This window comes from Osmia lignaria, chromosome 3, assembly GCF_051020975.1.
Source record: "Osmia lignaria lignaria isolate PbOS001 chromosome 3, iyOsmLign1, whole genome shotgun sequence".
In the NCBI taxonomy this organism is placed as follows: domain Eukaryota; kingdom Metazoa; phylum Arthropoda; class Insecta; order Hymenoptera; family Megachilidae; genus Osmia; species Osmia lignaria.
Window position 1 is genome coordinate 7,663,515 of NC_135034.1, and position 17,385 is coordinate 7,680,899.

At 33.0% G+C, this 17,385-nt stretch overlaps 1 protein-coding gene across 4 annotated transcripts in view; it reads left to right on the forward strand.

Moving 5' to 3' along the window:
- Window positions 1-65: 65 nt before the first annotated feature.
- The window catches only part of IP3K1 (inositol-trisphosphate 3-kinase-like protein), a 31,238-nt gene continuing 13,918 nt past the window's right edge, over window positions 66-17,385 (forward strand). The window contains exons 1-6 of one of the 4 annotated variants that reach the window (XM_076688014.1): window positions 66-164; window positions 251-391; window positions 737-1,758; window positions 1,847-1,998; window positions 2,078-2,157; window positions 13,546-13,676. In XM_076688014.1, the coding sequence (XP_076544129.1) occupies window positions 1,925-1,998; window positions 2,078-2,157; window positions 13,546-13,676 (285 nt within the window). In that variant the 5' untranslated portion in view covers window positions 66-164; window positions 251-391; window positions 737-1,758; window positions 1,847-1,924. Of the gene's footprint in view, window positions 165-250; window positions 392-736; window positions 1,759-1,846; window positions 1,999-2,077; window positions 2,158-9,716; window positions 13,677-14,556; window positions 15,097-17,385 lie in introns of those variants that run through there. The other 3 variants (XM_034326565.2, XM_076688015.1, XM_034326564.2) reach the window with 3 other exon arrangements.

The following is a 17,385-nucleotide window of genomic DNA, read 5'->3' on the forward strand; positions in this document are numbered from 1 at the left end:
CATATATATTTTTATAAATATCGAATAAGATATTTTTTAAAATATTTTATAATAAAAGTCGTTTAATATATTATAATTAAAAATAGTATTTATTACGTTTAGTTTTGATTGAATGCTGACTGAGTTCAATTAAATTGTACTATAAATTTTTAGCAATATCTTAGGTATGTACACAGAAGTAAAAGAAAAAAAAAATGTCACATGATTTCGTGTGCTCATAGATACTTTATTTTACATATTTGTTTTTCAGATTTCTTAGGATTGTGTAAAATTACCATCACAGAAATCGATTATGATTACAAGAATAACATAAAAATGTCTTAATAGCTAAATGAATAATCAATTATACGTTGCTAGGAATTCGTTAAGCAATTACATCAATCTTCTGAAAGTAAGCCTATTATTACATTAATTGCAAAAATGTACGTATAATTTACATTAAGTACTTCAATTTCCATTGAATCAGAACGCATTATGTTGTTTTTGCAGATACAAGCTATACACTGAAATTTAATAAAACATCAGTAATGAAGGAAAAAGTACCTCGTAAATAACAAAATATAGAATCTTCTTTGGTTTATTTTTATTATAACTGTAAAAATATTTATTAAATTTTAATTTATATGCAGTTAACGTTACAAAAAGGAATATATACATATATATTTAATCTGTTAGTCTAACGATAAGTATTTCCTAATTCTCAGTTGTATAGTTTTGAAATTTTTTCCTGTTTCAGATTATGCATAAGTTTTCCTGTTACAGAAGAACCACAGGCAAAAATGGTAATGATATTCTTGGGTAGAACTTTATTAAAAGAGTTTTAACCTTATGCATTCCATCAATTATGAAACTTCAACTGTTGAGTAATACCGAAGACAAATAGGTGTAATGATCCAATATCTATGCATAAATTACGATTTTTTGCACCTACCTCCGCGCGTCACTAACCGCAAGAAGAGGAAAAATTATAAACGAAGAGTAGATGATAGATAAGACAAATAATACCGTAGTATGATCAAATGATTTTTAAGTACTATTTACTAAGCAAAGAATCATACTATCGTGGAAATGAAGTTTGAAAATTCCAAGCATTCAATAGAGATAAGAAAGGGAAGAATCAAAACAAAAGTGGACAAGTTGTTCATTCGGTTCTAATTAGTATTCAGTGAATGATCAATTTGCTGTTTGTTAATTGCCCATTATTCCATAACGTGGGTGGGCCGCGTCGTATGAGACTGTCCTCTTCGCTAGCAAATCATATACGTGTAATTGTTTAAATAATCTTTTAAAAATGATTAAGGTTCATAAAACAATAAAAATCACCTGACTAACAGTAAGAAATTTTTATTAAGAAACTACAATATTCTACATCTTCCTAAATTAATTACATTGGTGATACTCCCACTCCTATGCCGTGCTATTGTTTCAAAAGTGAGAAGCGATTAGCGGAGAGGTAGTTTCGAGGCTCACTGCGTTCTCCCACCATCTGCGCGTCTTAGTTATGGACTCTCGTGACGGCAAGTATACTCCTGGTAATAGGATAGCAGAATGTGCAAAGAGATGGCACAATTTTTGGGTAGATATGGTGGACATGCTACACATGCATTGTATACCTCTTGGCACACCTACTTTTTTTCCTGCTCTCCTGTTAGAAATAGTTAATTCCGATCCTATCCGCTTGATGGCGCTGCACTAATAAATTACCGACTATTGTTAATGCTGTTTCAATTATGTTTCACCCAAGAACTGACAAGGAAGGTATCTATGTCCCTACCTGATTTCAATATTCTTTTATTATATTATAATAAAAGAAAAAATAAGCTACATGTGTTTTTTATATTTTTAGGGGGCTGAACGACCCTTCAAAGCTAAAGGTATCGTGTCCAAGTTGATTGTTTCACATATAACAACATAACCTTTTGGAATGAAAACAATTGCAAATGGAATGAAAAACACCCCAAGAAATAATTACAATTATATAAAAATTCTCCTAATGAGGTACAAATTAAAATAATAAAATCTGAAAAAAGATACATATTATGCACTAATAGAAAAATAAATTGATGTGTTTTTACAGGAAATCACCCCAATCTATTCTGAACCACAGCAGAAGGCAATTCAGTGTACCAAATAATATTCTCCTTCAAGTTTTCAAAGGTCATGAATATTTTACATAAAAGAATTTATTTAATGAGTCTTATAACCAGGTAATACATTCAGATCATCTATGTAACATTAGAGCTGAAAGAGTATCACTTCAACTAGAAGTGAAAAATTCTATATACATATATCAGTTTCTCTTAATTGTTGGTAAGCGTTTTAATTGTTGAAAAGAAGGAAGAAACCGCAATTATAATGAAATTTGACACGGAATCGCTCGTGTACACATGTGTAAGAGCGGATTTAATGAAAGCTGGTGCTGGCGCGGTTGGTATTGTGTTCCAGCGCGGCCGGTCACGTGACTACCAGATGGATTTGCGTCAATGGTGACCTCCGCGTTCGCGTATCTGCCCTCCCTTACCCCGCCGTTTCGCATATCCCATGGGCCCCGTCCAGAGACCCGTGGGACCAGCCTGTACGAATATCGGAGATGAGGTAAGAAAGCTTACCATGGAGGGAAATTAAATCCGTAAGAACTAAATTGAGAGGACCATAAGAAAGAAATTACAAAGAAACTTAGATTCTTGCTTTTATTAGAACTTATAGCACTTTAACTGTGAAATAACAGTTATGGTGTATCAACTTGAAATTTATAAATTAGGAAACATGATTTTGAGGGTGGTACCACTTTGTTTTTTCTTTTCTCCTGGAACATCTTGTTGGTGAAGGAAAGGTATAGATATACATCTTTTCGTGGTAAAACAGACCGAAAATTCCTGTATAATTTCGACATATAAGTGATTGGAAGTTGAATATAATATGATGACGCGTTCTTATTAAGTTGTACCTATTTTGGGATGTAGGAAGTCTGTTATAATTTAATGACAGAAAAGTATCAGAAAATAACACTTATGGTATATCAATTTAAAGCTTAAGATTCGATGAAAATTTTATTCAACAAATTCTTCATTTTTAACAAGTATCCAATACACAGCTAACAACTAACAGACTGATTCTTCAGGAAACTGGTGTATACTGGTATATACTGGTATAATAGAGTATTTACGTAGGTGTTGGAGAACTGTTGGTGAATTTCTTATTAATAATACTTCTGAGATAATTGTGAAGTATTATAAGAAATGTTCACAGACTTCTTTGGAATTGACTCATGAACTGTTCGCCGGTGAATATGCACCTTTAACGTTCTTGCAACTCTTTCGTGTTATTTCGTCGAGGCGTGCAAAGAAACAAAATATCACGACTGTAATACACGCGCAACAGTGACGCACGAATTTCATTTCGCCAACGACGAGATCGAGGATACCTGTTTCTCTCGTAATTTTGTTGTATTTATCGGGCTGTTTCCGTTTCTTCTGTTAGTCGACATGGAATCAAGGACGGGATACAGAGTTGTCGCCTCTTCGCTGCGATATAAATAAATTTTACATTCAGAATAATGCCTTATTCATCATTTTTTTCATAAAATGGGGTAAACAGACGCACCTCTATACAAAAAATTTCTTCTATTAATTAGAAGACAAATTTGTTACTATTTCAATTTTTCTATTTTTTAATCTTTAACTTTAACGCGTACATTGATGGCCTCTGTCTACTGTACATGATTATAGTACTTAGCATTTAATGCTATTATTTTATTTTTTATTTTATCCACCTCTTTGCCTTTAGTTTTAGAAAAACCCAGAAAGGGCCTCTCCTAGAACCTTGGATCTTCATCGAAAATCCAAGCGGTGGAATGTTTTTTCTTCGTTTTTTACTTTTATTTTAATTACACAATTAGTCAATGCGAACAACCTGTTCACCGCTTCCAAATATTCCATTTGAAACCGTGCCAGGTGTTCATAGTATTTTTCCTCTGTTTGCTCTCAAAATTTTAAGTAATTAGCCTCGTTTACAAGAACGCCGAAAGTATGAATTATAGGTGCAAACAGCAGACTTTAAATTCAAACAGCAAATATATTGCTTGAACGAAAGTAACTTTTTTCCTTCTTGAATATTGCAAAACAAAAAAATATGAAAACTATGTGTAAATATTTTTAAAAATGAAAATAATATCATCAAAATGGGGATAGAACAAATATTGGTAAACTTCATTAACGAACAACAGCAAGGGTGAGCTGTAAATTGGTTCATTCGCTCTTACGTCCAACGATGAATCATTTGATCTGTGTTAAGAACATTGACGAAACATTTATGCAGTCATCTTCGTTGAACCTTTTGCTTTAAATTGATATGCCGTAAGTGTTATTTGGTGATATTTTTATGTCATGAAATCGTGTCAGACTTTTTGTATGTACTTCGCGACTTATATTCGAAAGCTGCGAATTAAGGTCTGATAAAAATTTTCTCTGTTTTAAATATTCAACATTAATATGCAACGTAGTAAACGGCCGATTGACGTGCAATTGAATACTATATGCGCATATCAAATCGCTTGCTTCTTTTTACTTAAATAAAAAAAAAAAACTACAAATGTTGTAGGAGTACTAGTAACTTACATAAGAATTGCAGTTAATCATTCTTTATACGTGTTTATGCATTCGTAACGTTCCAATCAGGAAGCAAGACGTCATTTGGATTTCTAAGTGTCAAGTAAACGGGTTGCATTAATTGGCAATGAAATTTTGCAATTAACATTAGAAACAAAATTTTACTTGACAAAAGGGATAGAAGAAATCCCTTTAAATTAATGTATCACAATTTATTTTATTTTATTTTATTTTTTTCCTCAGATGAAATTCATAGTAAATTAGTATCACAATTAAAATTAGTTTACGCGTCGAGTGGAAGCTTGTTTACTGATTGAAACTTAAACTCGAGTTCTAACAAGATGACTGAATTATTGGTTATTGTTTCGCTGCAATAAAGGAATACTTAACGTGCAAATGATTCAATTTTTTAAAAGGTTCTGCCAAGGTGATGAATGTACGAACAAGAGAACGTTGCTTTCTTTGCAAACTTGTGTTACGTGCGTCAACAGGCAGCAAATATTTCTTCCTTGTTTAAACATTCAATGAGCATACATATATAAATCTGTTTTCTTTTGTACGTTAAAAGAAAAGAATTACGTCGATGCAGTGTATGCAGTTTGGGAAACAATAAGGAACGTGTAGAATTCATTGGCTTCGTATTTAGAAACTTCAATTTTCATCGGTAACATTTTAAATATTTGAGGAATATATAAATTTTTATTAATCGAAGGTTCGATAGAATTTCCAATGAATGAAAGGAAACTCATTGACTCTATTAATTATGAATATTAACTATTTCCATTGATGTCTAGCTCGAACTATTTCTCCTTATTTTTCACTCGACGCTTCCTCGTAGCATTGAATTAATCATTAGGCGTGTGCAATGACCAATTTACTTACCACTTGAATGACTCTTGACAAGAACGCACGATACTTCGATTTAAATCAATTTTTAGCTCGTTTCTTGTGTATTATCAGAGACATCAAAGTCCTCGAATCATCGAACAAGCGTTCGAACATCTTATTTTCATGACATTTTGACACACAATTATTTCTTTTTAACTGATAAGTTTAATTATTTCACTGTGAAAAGAGACGGGAAAGGTAAACACAGATGCGATGAAGATATTGATTCGATAAAAACGTGAAAGAATGCTATGTTAAAATGTCAGAAAATAGAAATTTTTAATATGAAATATCTATAAATTTATTTTAGAATGATCAATATTTTTAAAGCATTTTATATAGGCAGTACATTAATAGAAGAAATTAACGAAGTTCTTCTTCAGAAATTAATGTCCAATTAAGCGACGTAATATCAATTGAGCAAAGTAAGCGACGTGATATCTTTATTAATACATTCATTAATACATTTATTAATTATTATATACCTAGAGAAATCGAGGGTGAGATTAGGAGAGATCAACTTGGAAATAACGTCTATTCTTAAAATAGAATCGTTGTTTTCATTCGGAATAACATCTTTGACAATCCATTAAAGTTCGTTAAACTCATTCTGAATCATCGTATCAAGGATAATCGTAACTGTTTGTTAGATTCAGCGGATGCATAACGTTAGGTTCCACGTGAAATGCACGCTGGACCAGTTGCGCGTCTGCCTCGATCTGATTTGCTCTCGTTAAGCTCGATTGATTGATCAAATTGAATTTCAAATAGCTCTTCCTCCAGAGTGTTTATTAATAGAACGCACAAATAAGAAAACATCTTTCATTGAAGACTAACGATTTGTCTTTCTTTCAAAGATATCACTTTTTATATAAATATGTAAGATATTTTTCAATCTTATGGAATAAGTTGCTTATTCAAAACGCGTTTGAAGTTGAAATTTTATTTGTAGTTATTATCCATATTTCAAATTATCTAAATTGCAATTTATCCGAATTGCAAATTATCTAAATCTCAAACTATCCAAATTGCAAATTATCTAAATTTCAAATTATCCAAATTAAAAGTTATTCAAATTTCAAATTATCCTAATTCCAAATTACCCAAAACCTTGGACGTTCAAATCACATGACAGTATTGTTATAATTGCAGTGCAAAATGCACCATTTTGCAACTATTTTTCTCATCCTACTGGCAAATTAAAATTCAATGCCTTGAATTCATTCATGTCACAACTTCTTGCATCGTGAGCTTATTACATCTTATAATCGTATCACGTACGATTATGTAGTTATATCTGTTATTTATGACTTAAGGCTTCTTGTACAAGCGCACTAATCACAGATTAATTATTAATTGCACTGACATTTTACAATGTAATTACATTGCAATCTTTTATTTCCTATGTTTACGATCAAGCACAGTTATCGAGTAGAATCTAGTTTTCCTAGAAATTTAAATAACAGGAAGATTTACACAAGCGATTTCAGAAGATTCGATTACACTTTATACCTTTGATTGTCTTGATATTAGAAGTAATTCACTTGACTGACTCTCGATTGATATATTATAGATTGTGATCTATGTGAAAAACACGCGTCAGTCTTAATTAATGCAACTGTAATTAACTCAGTAATGAAGGAAATGTTACTTCTTTAACGCTAAAACGATTATTGAAATATCAATAATAATTTTCTTTGACATTACATTTAATTTCTTTGTTATTTAAATAATAATTAAGTACTGTATTTACAAATTCAGATATTAATACAAAATACATTTGAATTATAGAGGGTCGAATAAAAAGGAAAAGAAAGAAAAGGTATAAATTGTAGAGGAGACACTTTATATAATTAAAACGATACAGTCTGCAGTTGAATGTAAACATTGATTCACACTTTTTACGTTCACGGGAAGGTTTCAGAAAATTGCAAATGTATTCTCAGCACAGAGGAATCTGCATGCATAAATGTTGCACCGTATCTTAACACGCATACAATGATATTGTTAAAAGAAACGCATCCGTCAGCATCGTACGATGAATAGAAATCACTTTACACATCGTATCAAAACAAGTGGCACGCGTCATGATCCTTGATCATTCGATCTAAATCGCACATGTATTTGAAAGATCGATATTATTGAGAAAAGAATTCGATAAACTTGATTTTATTTCTTTTTAAAGAAAAAGAAGATTAGTCTCTTAATAGATTGAACGCAATAGAAATTAATGACACTTCCAATCAAAGGAAAATATTCAAATATCGTAACAAACTTTATACTATTAAATTTTATTGCGCATCACGCCACTTTTCCGACGAACGTCACATATGTTTTTAGATAAAACAGAAGGAAGGGAAAACAGGAAAAAAGATAAATTTATTGCATTCACTGATAGCGATTCGTTTATCATCCATACGTAATATGCATCCTGGTTTGCTGTTAAATTTACATCATTAAAATTCTACAGATTCAGTTGATTACACTGTTCAACATGTATTTTCTTACGCAACAACTGATTCCCGTATGTTTTTCTCTGTTACTCTAATTTTTGAAAGAATTCCATTGTGAAATAGAAAATGAAATTTGTAACTTTGAAAAATTATTCTGCTTTAACTGTGAAATTTAAACAAATGCTTTTTGGGTAGAATAATTCTATAGACTCTCCGAAATAAAATAATATATACTTTTATAGAATTAGGAAAATTTAAACGTGTTTAAAGAATTTTTAAATCGAGCGAGACAGATCGGTCGTATCCCAATTCTGGGGATACTTTTTAGCTTATTTCGTAAATGAGAATTTGTTGCAAGGTATTATCTCTGAAAAATAAATTTCTTAGAGAAGGTATTAATTTTCAGCCAGTGACACGATAATTACTCGTATTCCCTGTTTTTGTTGTTTGACGTACTTTGGTAGAATGATCGAGAAATTGTAATTGGTAATCCGTGCTGCAATGAAAAATGTTCGTATTATGTTAATACACAATTTTCATACGTATTTTCAAAAGACGCAGATTATACTCTTCTGTAAATATTTCAGACACTCCTACGCATTTTATTTAGAACTTGGTATTTTCCTTTTTTGTCTGAGATTCTTTAGATACTCCTTAAATCACGTTACTTTTATTTTCTCTCATTATTAACTAATTTTACATCGAACCATTCTACCTGCAAATATAACATATAGAAAGATCCAACTTGTTCATCGAGTTTGAAAACACAAAAAATAATTGAATAAACACGAACGAGTTTGTAGTTTTTGTTAACAAAGTTAGGAATCGTGTTAAAGTTGTTTTGGAACTTGTTATTCTAAAAGTTGAACAATAACCAGGTGAAAATAAAATTAGATGAAAGTAAAAAATTCATAAGAATACCGGTCGATGGTCAAGAGATAAGAGTCATTAATATACATATACCTAATTGACTACTACTTTCCTGTAGCGCTTTTTCTTTTTCTCTGTCCTCGATCAAAGATACAGCGAGAAGGTATCGTAGGTGTTGAAGAATCATCATCGATAAACGGTGGTTACGCCTCCGTTGTATTTTCGATCAACAGGTGAATCATTCTCACGCCACGAATATGTACATAACGACGTTAAGAGCATTTGACAATTATAATTGATGTACGTCAGACTGAAATAGAGCGGAAATCATAAACCGGTGACCCGGGTTCGCGACGAGCAAACGAGCTTGTTAACATTTTCGTCTGTAAGGTATAAATGTGTATTTATTAACATCATTATGAAATATATCAAAAAATTGCGTGTAAAAAAATTGTCATTCGAAGATTAATGAACAATCGTAAGATTAATAGCACGTTTCAAACATCATGGAATACTTTGGCTGTTCTTCATTCTTTATTTAAACACCTCGTACTTTTGATAACAGAGCACACGTGATTATTGATTATTCCCAGGTAATTTTCCATCAACTGGCATCAATGAAAAGATATCAAAAAAGTAGAAATATGATAAATGAATATTTGAATACTTCCTTTTTTCTTTTTCTTTTTTTTTTGCTTTTTATACACGATATATCGTTACTTTAGATCTAAATGTACTAGCTAACATTAATTATACAATTTTGCAATTATCAAAAATTGCGATTAATTCAAGCTATCGTAAATATAAACTTAAAAAAATTTGCTGCAATTAAAGAAGAAACTTATATTCCTGAAAAATGGTTTTTGCAATTTTTGGATAATATCTTAGTTAACAAAAATAACGGATAGTTATGAATTTTTTCAACGATCACAAAAAGCATTTTTTTTAATATTATTTAATTAATATTTATCGTATCTCCGTTTCGCTCTTTTCTCCCTGCTGGAGGTATCTCTGTCCGATACGAGAAACGTGATACGAAGCATGTTAAATGTCAGTGTTTAATAAAGAATGATGTAACGTGCGAAGAAAAAAAAAGTGTCTCAAAAAGTGATGCATTATTCCCTTCCACAAAAAGTGCACATTATTACGGTGCATCGCTAGGTACGGCATGACTCGTCGGCCTCGTGGTGTTCGCAATCGTCACAGTGCACATTGTGAAAGTTCTTTTCCTGTCTAACCATCACGATCGTGCCATTGTTTTTTAAACATTTGCGATATCCTGTTGTAAACGGATACGTTACCGTCTCTACGTCAGTCGGCCGAAACATCAATTGGCAAAAGCGAGACGTTTTGCCTCTTAACATTTTGACTGACGCAATTTTTTTCGATGCGATTAATAGACCTTCTAATTTTAGACTTCCTTTTTTCATACCTAAAGAATTATATTTAGAGGCTTTTGAAATTAGCAATTCGTAAATTTAAATTTTTCAAAGAAATCAAACGAATAGCAAGTTTCAATAGAGATTCATACATCACCCACACAGAGATGTCAAAGTGTCAAGGAAACTGACTGATGGCACATTTGAAATTCATTTTTAAAAATATTGCGAACAATGATGAATGATGGACGAAGAGTAATAATTACCCGTGGAGTAATGAACTATTAACTCTGATAAGGGCTCTCTTCGAGGTCCGCCAGATTATTTCAAATTCATTACACTTTAGTTTCATCACCATCTTTACAACATTATTTTTAAAAATTTTATAGAATCAGTTATTAGATTGTTTATGAAAGAAACGAAGCAATAGTAATGAACACAGGAAGCAAAGATAGAGTAAGAACGAACGTTAACGAGGAAGATAAAATTCGACGATACAACTATCTCGAAAAGCGTATATACATATATATATTGTATACAATATCTTTTCATTCAGCTTTTCGAATGAAATGCCTACGTTATATCGTCATCAACATCCGGGAATATTATTTCAATTGTGTCCTCGTGGAAATGGTCTGCGTACCATCTGGACGAACAGCTTCGACTGAAGAGTCGTTTGTTCGAAAAGTTGAAATGTTTGTAGTCTAATTATTCGATTGATAACCGTTCACTTCCGTGGAAATCGTCATCGCGCGATCTTTCCTAGACGAAAGACAGTTTGTGTGGTAATTGAAAAATTAGCAAACAATAAGGGTAATAACCGAATATTGATACACGTCTCCTGACTGTTCGTTTCATTAACATGACAAAACATTTTACATAATAGTAACTGAAATTATTCAGCTCGTTTCGTTCGCTTCTTCGACGAACACTTTTAGTTTCATTCTGTTTCCTTAATTACTATTCATTCTATGGGATGGTACAATTTTTCAACTTTCCTCGTTGTTATAAAAAGAAGAAGGATAATCTCGGTTCAGCGTACCAGAAAAGTGATTCATAGCCGTCTCTTTCATTCTGTAGGAAATTAGGTAAATAAATCCTATATATGGAAGATGAAAAATCCCGTAAGAAGGTGGTCTACGTGCCATTGTTCACGTCCACTCTCGAAAGAGAACGTTTTCGTTTTGAACAGGCTGTAACCTGTGAGGTGAGGTAAGGGAGGCCGGCGAATTTTTTATTTTTCCAAAAAAAATGTAACTAACGTAACTTAATTTTTAATTAAAGCGATGACTACTCGGCTGACTTTTCAAGTAATTTTATAGGTAATAAATTATAATTGGTATTGTTTCACGTCAGATATAAGATTCAAATTTGGAAGGGTATCTTAAGTAGCGTATAACTGCATACTGAATGTGACGTCAATTTTTTTTATCGCACTGTTGTTGCAACTATTTTTAACCATTCAATTGACACTGCCGTGTTTTCACGTGATTTTCACACGGCTGGAGAATGTGTTTTTTTATTTTTGTTTTTATCTACCACGCGTCACCGGGCTCAGATACTTACATATTATTTAAATAACGAAGAATCGTTCCCTTCTAAAGTCGTGGAATACGAGAAATTTTAGATAATGATACAGTATCGCTCCGTTTATAATTTAGGAAGCGTTTACTAAGCGCACTCCCGTTTTTGTAGGGTCGACAGAAAGAAAGATTGAGGATGAATGTCCATCGTTGGTTCCCATGTGGATGCTGTGGCTGATGCAACCATAGCACTGTATCACATAAAGCAATTCATTTCTACAGAGAACTTGAAATTTTATCAATTTAAACAAAATATTTTTCAAGAAAACTATTCTTAAAGCTACTTATCATTTTCAAGGCCTTGTTCGTTAAGAAATTAATTAAACTTTTATGTAGTCATTTTCATTGAACTTTGGGCTTTATATTACCTTACCATAAATGCTATTTTATGGTACTTTTATGTCATCGATTCTTCCATTTACAACCGGCAATCCAATAATTCGTAACAAAACTTTTTAATCCCTCCAACGATAAAATAAAAACTACCTTCCATTCGCACACGTAAATCATAGATTATTTTCAAGGAGATTCATCGTATAATCCTTAGCAATATTTCACGAAGATCGAAGATATACTAGATCCTCTTCGACGTACACGAATCGATTCTATCCAATTATCCAATTACGATTACGGTATTTCCCACGATGGGAAAGGGTTAAATGGGTCAGGTGGCGGTTCGATTGGCGTATACTTACGTATCAAGCAAGTTTCACCCATCGTGCATCGGTTTCTAGTTTCCGAAATCGTTCGGGCGAATCGTGAAACTGTCGCGCGCCGTCGACTTTCACCGCGATAAAGCGTTTTGCGTCAGCAGATCGTCTCCGAGAGGCCCGTGAACGATGTTCAAGAATGGTAACCGAAGTTATCGCGTGTAACTAACCCGAATAACAGATTAAACGTTTCGGCGAGAAACCATTGGACCAACGAGATCGTCACGTGAGTGAAGAATCGCGGGCACACGCAACCGCAACGTTTAATTATCGCTGAAAACGACGGAAATTTTGTGACCCTATCCGGGATAAATTAATTAATGCGACGGATAATCTGCGGTCCACGCGTGCAATATATCAGCGATGGTATCTTGAAGAATTTTCAATCGGACATAATCACTGCGCTACGATACTATTCAAATGTAAGCGTGTCTATTTTAATTTAATAATAATGACTCGATTCATGGAGAGATAGATATTATGCGCTGCTGAATCATTCATTAATCCTCCCGGCCAATCCTAGACCTTGAACGAATGAATGAAAAATGCATAACTGAGATTATTATTCAATATCGAAGGAAAAGAACTTTTGTGATCAGTAAAATTCTAGCGTTGGGTGTTCTTATATTTATCTAGTAATTGATTCGAAAAATAAGGAGTGGAGAGAATGAAAATTTTTTTCTTTAAAAATTATTGTAACGTAAAGGAACGAGTGATACCCTATTTAAATTGGAATTTCTAATGAAACTCTACTCCAGGGAATCGATAGAGATAAAAAGATTGGTTTGCAACCAGATAAGTATCGCTATTTTCTGATTTATTTGCAACCTTCTCGCTGGAACATTGGTAAGTAACAAAAAGTTTAACCTTTTTAAACGTGTTATTTAGAAACGGCGATTTAATTTGATTCATTTCCATTTTAGAACAGGCTACCTTAACTTGTTGTCATAAATCAGTCGAACACCGCAGAATCATATTTTTTTAAATTTATAATGTGTAATAAAATTAATTTGTTCTTGTTTGAACAAATATTACAATTTAGTATTTTGTTTTAGGTGCTGGCGCAACTCTCACGCGTGAAAGGGTTAATAAAAGAAGGAAAGTGATATGGATGATCATTTGGGTGCAATCTAAATATGCGCTGATAACACTATCAACGCATGTCTCTAATTTAAACCGCATTGACGTAAGTTTTAGCATATATCTGCATTAATATTCATACGGTGAAAGAGTTTTTCTGTAATAATAATAATACAATTGTACAAATACCATTTGTACAATTGTAACTGATCTCATTAATATAAAATAGATAAAAAATCGTTTAGCTTTTAAAAAAACATTCGATAATATTTTTTACCATAACGTTTTAATGGCTTTTATTATATCCCTTATCGCTAAGAAATGTATTTATAATTGATTATAGTTCAACGATTCGTTACGTTTTATTTGCTAAAGTACATTAACCCTCCGTTGCATAATTTATTTTATTTTTAATTTTGAGAAAGAATCAGTTTTGAATTATACGTTTATTTAAGGAAATATTATACAGTATTGAAAAGTTGCGACATTAATAATGCACGAAGGGTTAAAAAATTATCTTGTAATCATAATTTGTGTAAAGGGGCTACGACCCGAATAATAGATTTGCATGTGACTAGCGGGATGATGGTATACATATACGCATGCCTACGTGTGCACGAGTGGGAATCGGACGTCGACACTCGAGTAATGGTGGGGATACTGAGCCGATAAAACTACTGTAACTCTCTCTGGCGCTCAGTATGCATTTCAGACACGAACGGTGGTTGATACTCGCGCTCTGTCGTGTATACATTCGCGCGGAAGCGAAACCATTTTTAATTCGTTCAAAGTAATTCACCCCCACCAATCAGAATCATCGTTTTAACTCCCTCTGCAGGGTAGCTTAACTAGTGCGTTGCGCGCGCATCCCCCCGGAGTTTTGCACACATCGATCACGTTTGAAATCTGTCCGGTATTCTGGGCAAAATTAATTCATCTCTGAAGCTACAAATCGTTCGTTTAAAACGGATTGTTGTATTATTCAGTGGATTGGTCGTGAACAAATAAAAACTAAAAAGTGAAGAAAGAAAAGGAAACAGCTTCCCCTCGAAGTTGTACCACGTGAAGTAGCTTCCTTCTCTGTGTTGTAAAAGCAGCGTACTTGAAAGCATCATCCGCAAACGTTTCCAGAATTTAACGAGAAAAAGGATAACAGGACGAATTTTACTCTGATGAAAACAGTTCATTCAATAATTATTCTCGAGACTGTGAACGAGCAACGGTCGAATGCCACGCCTAAGGTAGACGGCGATGAACTCGTGAACGCCGATTGAGGTTAGTTTGCATTTAAAACGGTCGACGCGATTTAAGTGCGTCCGTTCGTCGTGCGTTAGCGAGTGACAATATTATTTATATACACAGTGCGTGCGTGTTCAAAAGGAGTGCCAGCTACATAGAAGAGAAGAATAATGTCAAGCAGTGTTTGCCACGCGCCCCTGCCAGCTCGAATGGAGGCATTCACCACGAGACTCTGTCTCCGTGCTGCTGACCAGTATGAGCGGCTTCTACAAGCTCACTTCAATAAGGTACGCACATGAAAAACTATTTTTCAATTGTATCGATTCTTCGTTCTATAGAACGCTCTCTAAGTAGCTTAGGTCAGTAATTGAAGTGCGAGAAACTTCGATGACGCATAGTGTAAGGTTTCAGTGTACGGTGCTACCGTAGTTAATGGTATGGTGTTTCTCAGAATTTCAAAAATAATCCATATGAAATATTGAAATTAAAGTACACGTAATAAATTTAAAAAACATATATTTGTAGTGATAGTGACGAAATTATTCGAACATCAATGAATATTCTAACGAATAATTGGTACAAATTATATGTTTGAGATCTGTACGGTATTATTTGAGGTCATAATAATGCGCGTGATATTCAAAGTAGATAACAAATGTTACATTATGATTATGCGTTCATAATGTGGCTTGCGTGCAATTACAAAATGTAATTACGTTCCTCTTTTCTTACAACTATTCGGTATTTTTGTTATTATTAGCGTCAGTTTTACACAGAAATTATTAGATATCTTGTTTCTCAATATTCGCAAGTTCGAGAAAATAAAAGAACTTGTTCACGTGCACTTCCTGAGCACAGATCGTTGACCCTCATTGCACGATGCGGTTTGAACGAGTAATCATCGTGAAAATCGTGCTCCTTGATAAAACATTGATCCGTATTCACATAGGGCAACCGTTAACCGTAACATCATCCTGTTTTCCAGTTCGCCGTTACTATATCTTCTATTGATACAACTTCAATTTATTCTATTAACAATTACTTTTATTTATGTTTGTATTTTTAGAAAATAGAAATACTAAATATTTTAGCTTTTCCAATTATTGCATAACTGAACTAAATGGATTTCAGACTGAGTCGTGAGTGACCCACTATCCGCCATGGGAGGGTTAATTATGTGAAATTTAAAATGCCGGTCATAAGTAACCCTCACGTGGCAGTTAATATGTTAACTAAACATAATTTTTTCTTTTATAAATAGAAAAGGATTTATATACATAACTACACGTTTTACAAAAAATATTTTCAATAAAATTTACTTTACCTTGAGGGTTACCGTGACATTTTATCAATGCGGAGGCGCTTTCGAGGTTTCGCAGTAATCTTTGTTTTTCTAAATAAAACTACAAATTTATTCATCAAAAAATTCTGTGTGAATAAGTATTAGGGTACTGTGGGAAAAAAATCAGCAGTTCGTGAGATATTTCAAATTTTTTTTAATTAAATATCACACTTTTGAATTTAGAATATCTCACGAACCGTTGATTTCTTTAGTATCGTGTCCTAATACTTTTTTATTCAGAATGTTCCAAAAAATCAATGTCTGTAGAAGATACGTATAGTTCCAGTTAGAAATATGAAGATCACCGTGAAAGTTTGAAAGCCCCTCCATCTAGTCCTATGGACATAATAATATATACAATGAGTCAATTAGGAACTTCTAAATTACACGTATCAGTAATATATCATCATAAAACGTTACGTGCATGTATTTTAAAGTTACACCTCACGAATAAGAGTAAAGTTAGGCGGTTTAAACCGGTCCTGTATTTTTAGTGTACTTCTTTTCTCATACAGCTTCAACTCCAAATCCTGTTACTAATTATATACACGTTTTTTTGTTTTTATTAATATATAAGTATCCTAAAATTTAAACAAATTTTGCCTTCGATGGTAAGGTAAAAATAATCAAATACAGAAATTTCTTCTCTTTACATGATACAGGGTGGGGGAAAATTGCGAAACGATTGAAAAAATTTCAAATTCGCTTCATTTCCAATTTCTCAATTAAAATATGCAGTGATTCATGTCCGAATTACTTCGTCTGAAATTTATCATATCCGATGTGGTCATTCGGAGGAAAAAGATTGAAAAGAAACAATGTTCCGAGGACGTGCTAATTTTCTCATAATTTTATTTGTAATTTTTTTTTACCTTTGCTGTCCTCGTAATAGCTGGTTTTTTGGTTACTCAACGAATTAGGAGTGGAGGTGTGCCATTTGTGGCTACCTGATGGATTTCCGCATCGTTCACCGATGCATACGTACACAAAAGTGTAGAATATACATATTCATTAGTTTATTATTACAAGGGTACCTAATTTACAGGCAGTTTCGAGTTCGTTTATCTTCCTCATTAGAGCGCTCGAACGTTTGTGTAATATATTACGTAACTGTATTCAAATCAGGTTCTAATTACTCTAATACGTAATAACTCAATTTCGGATCTATTCGTCTAAAAAACGAGTCTATACCGGTGTTGAAATACGAATATACAAAAGATGTCCGTGAAATAAT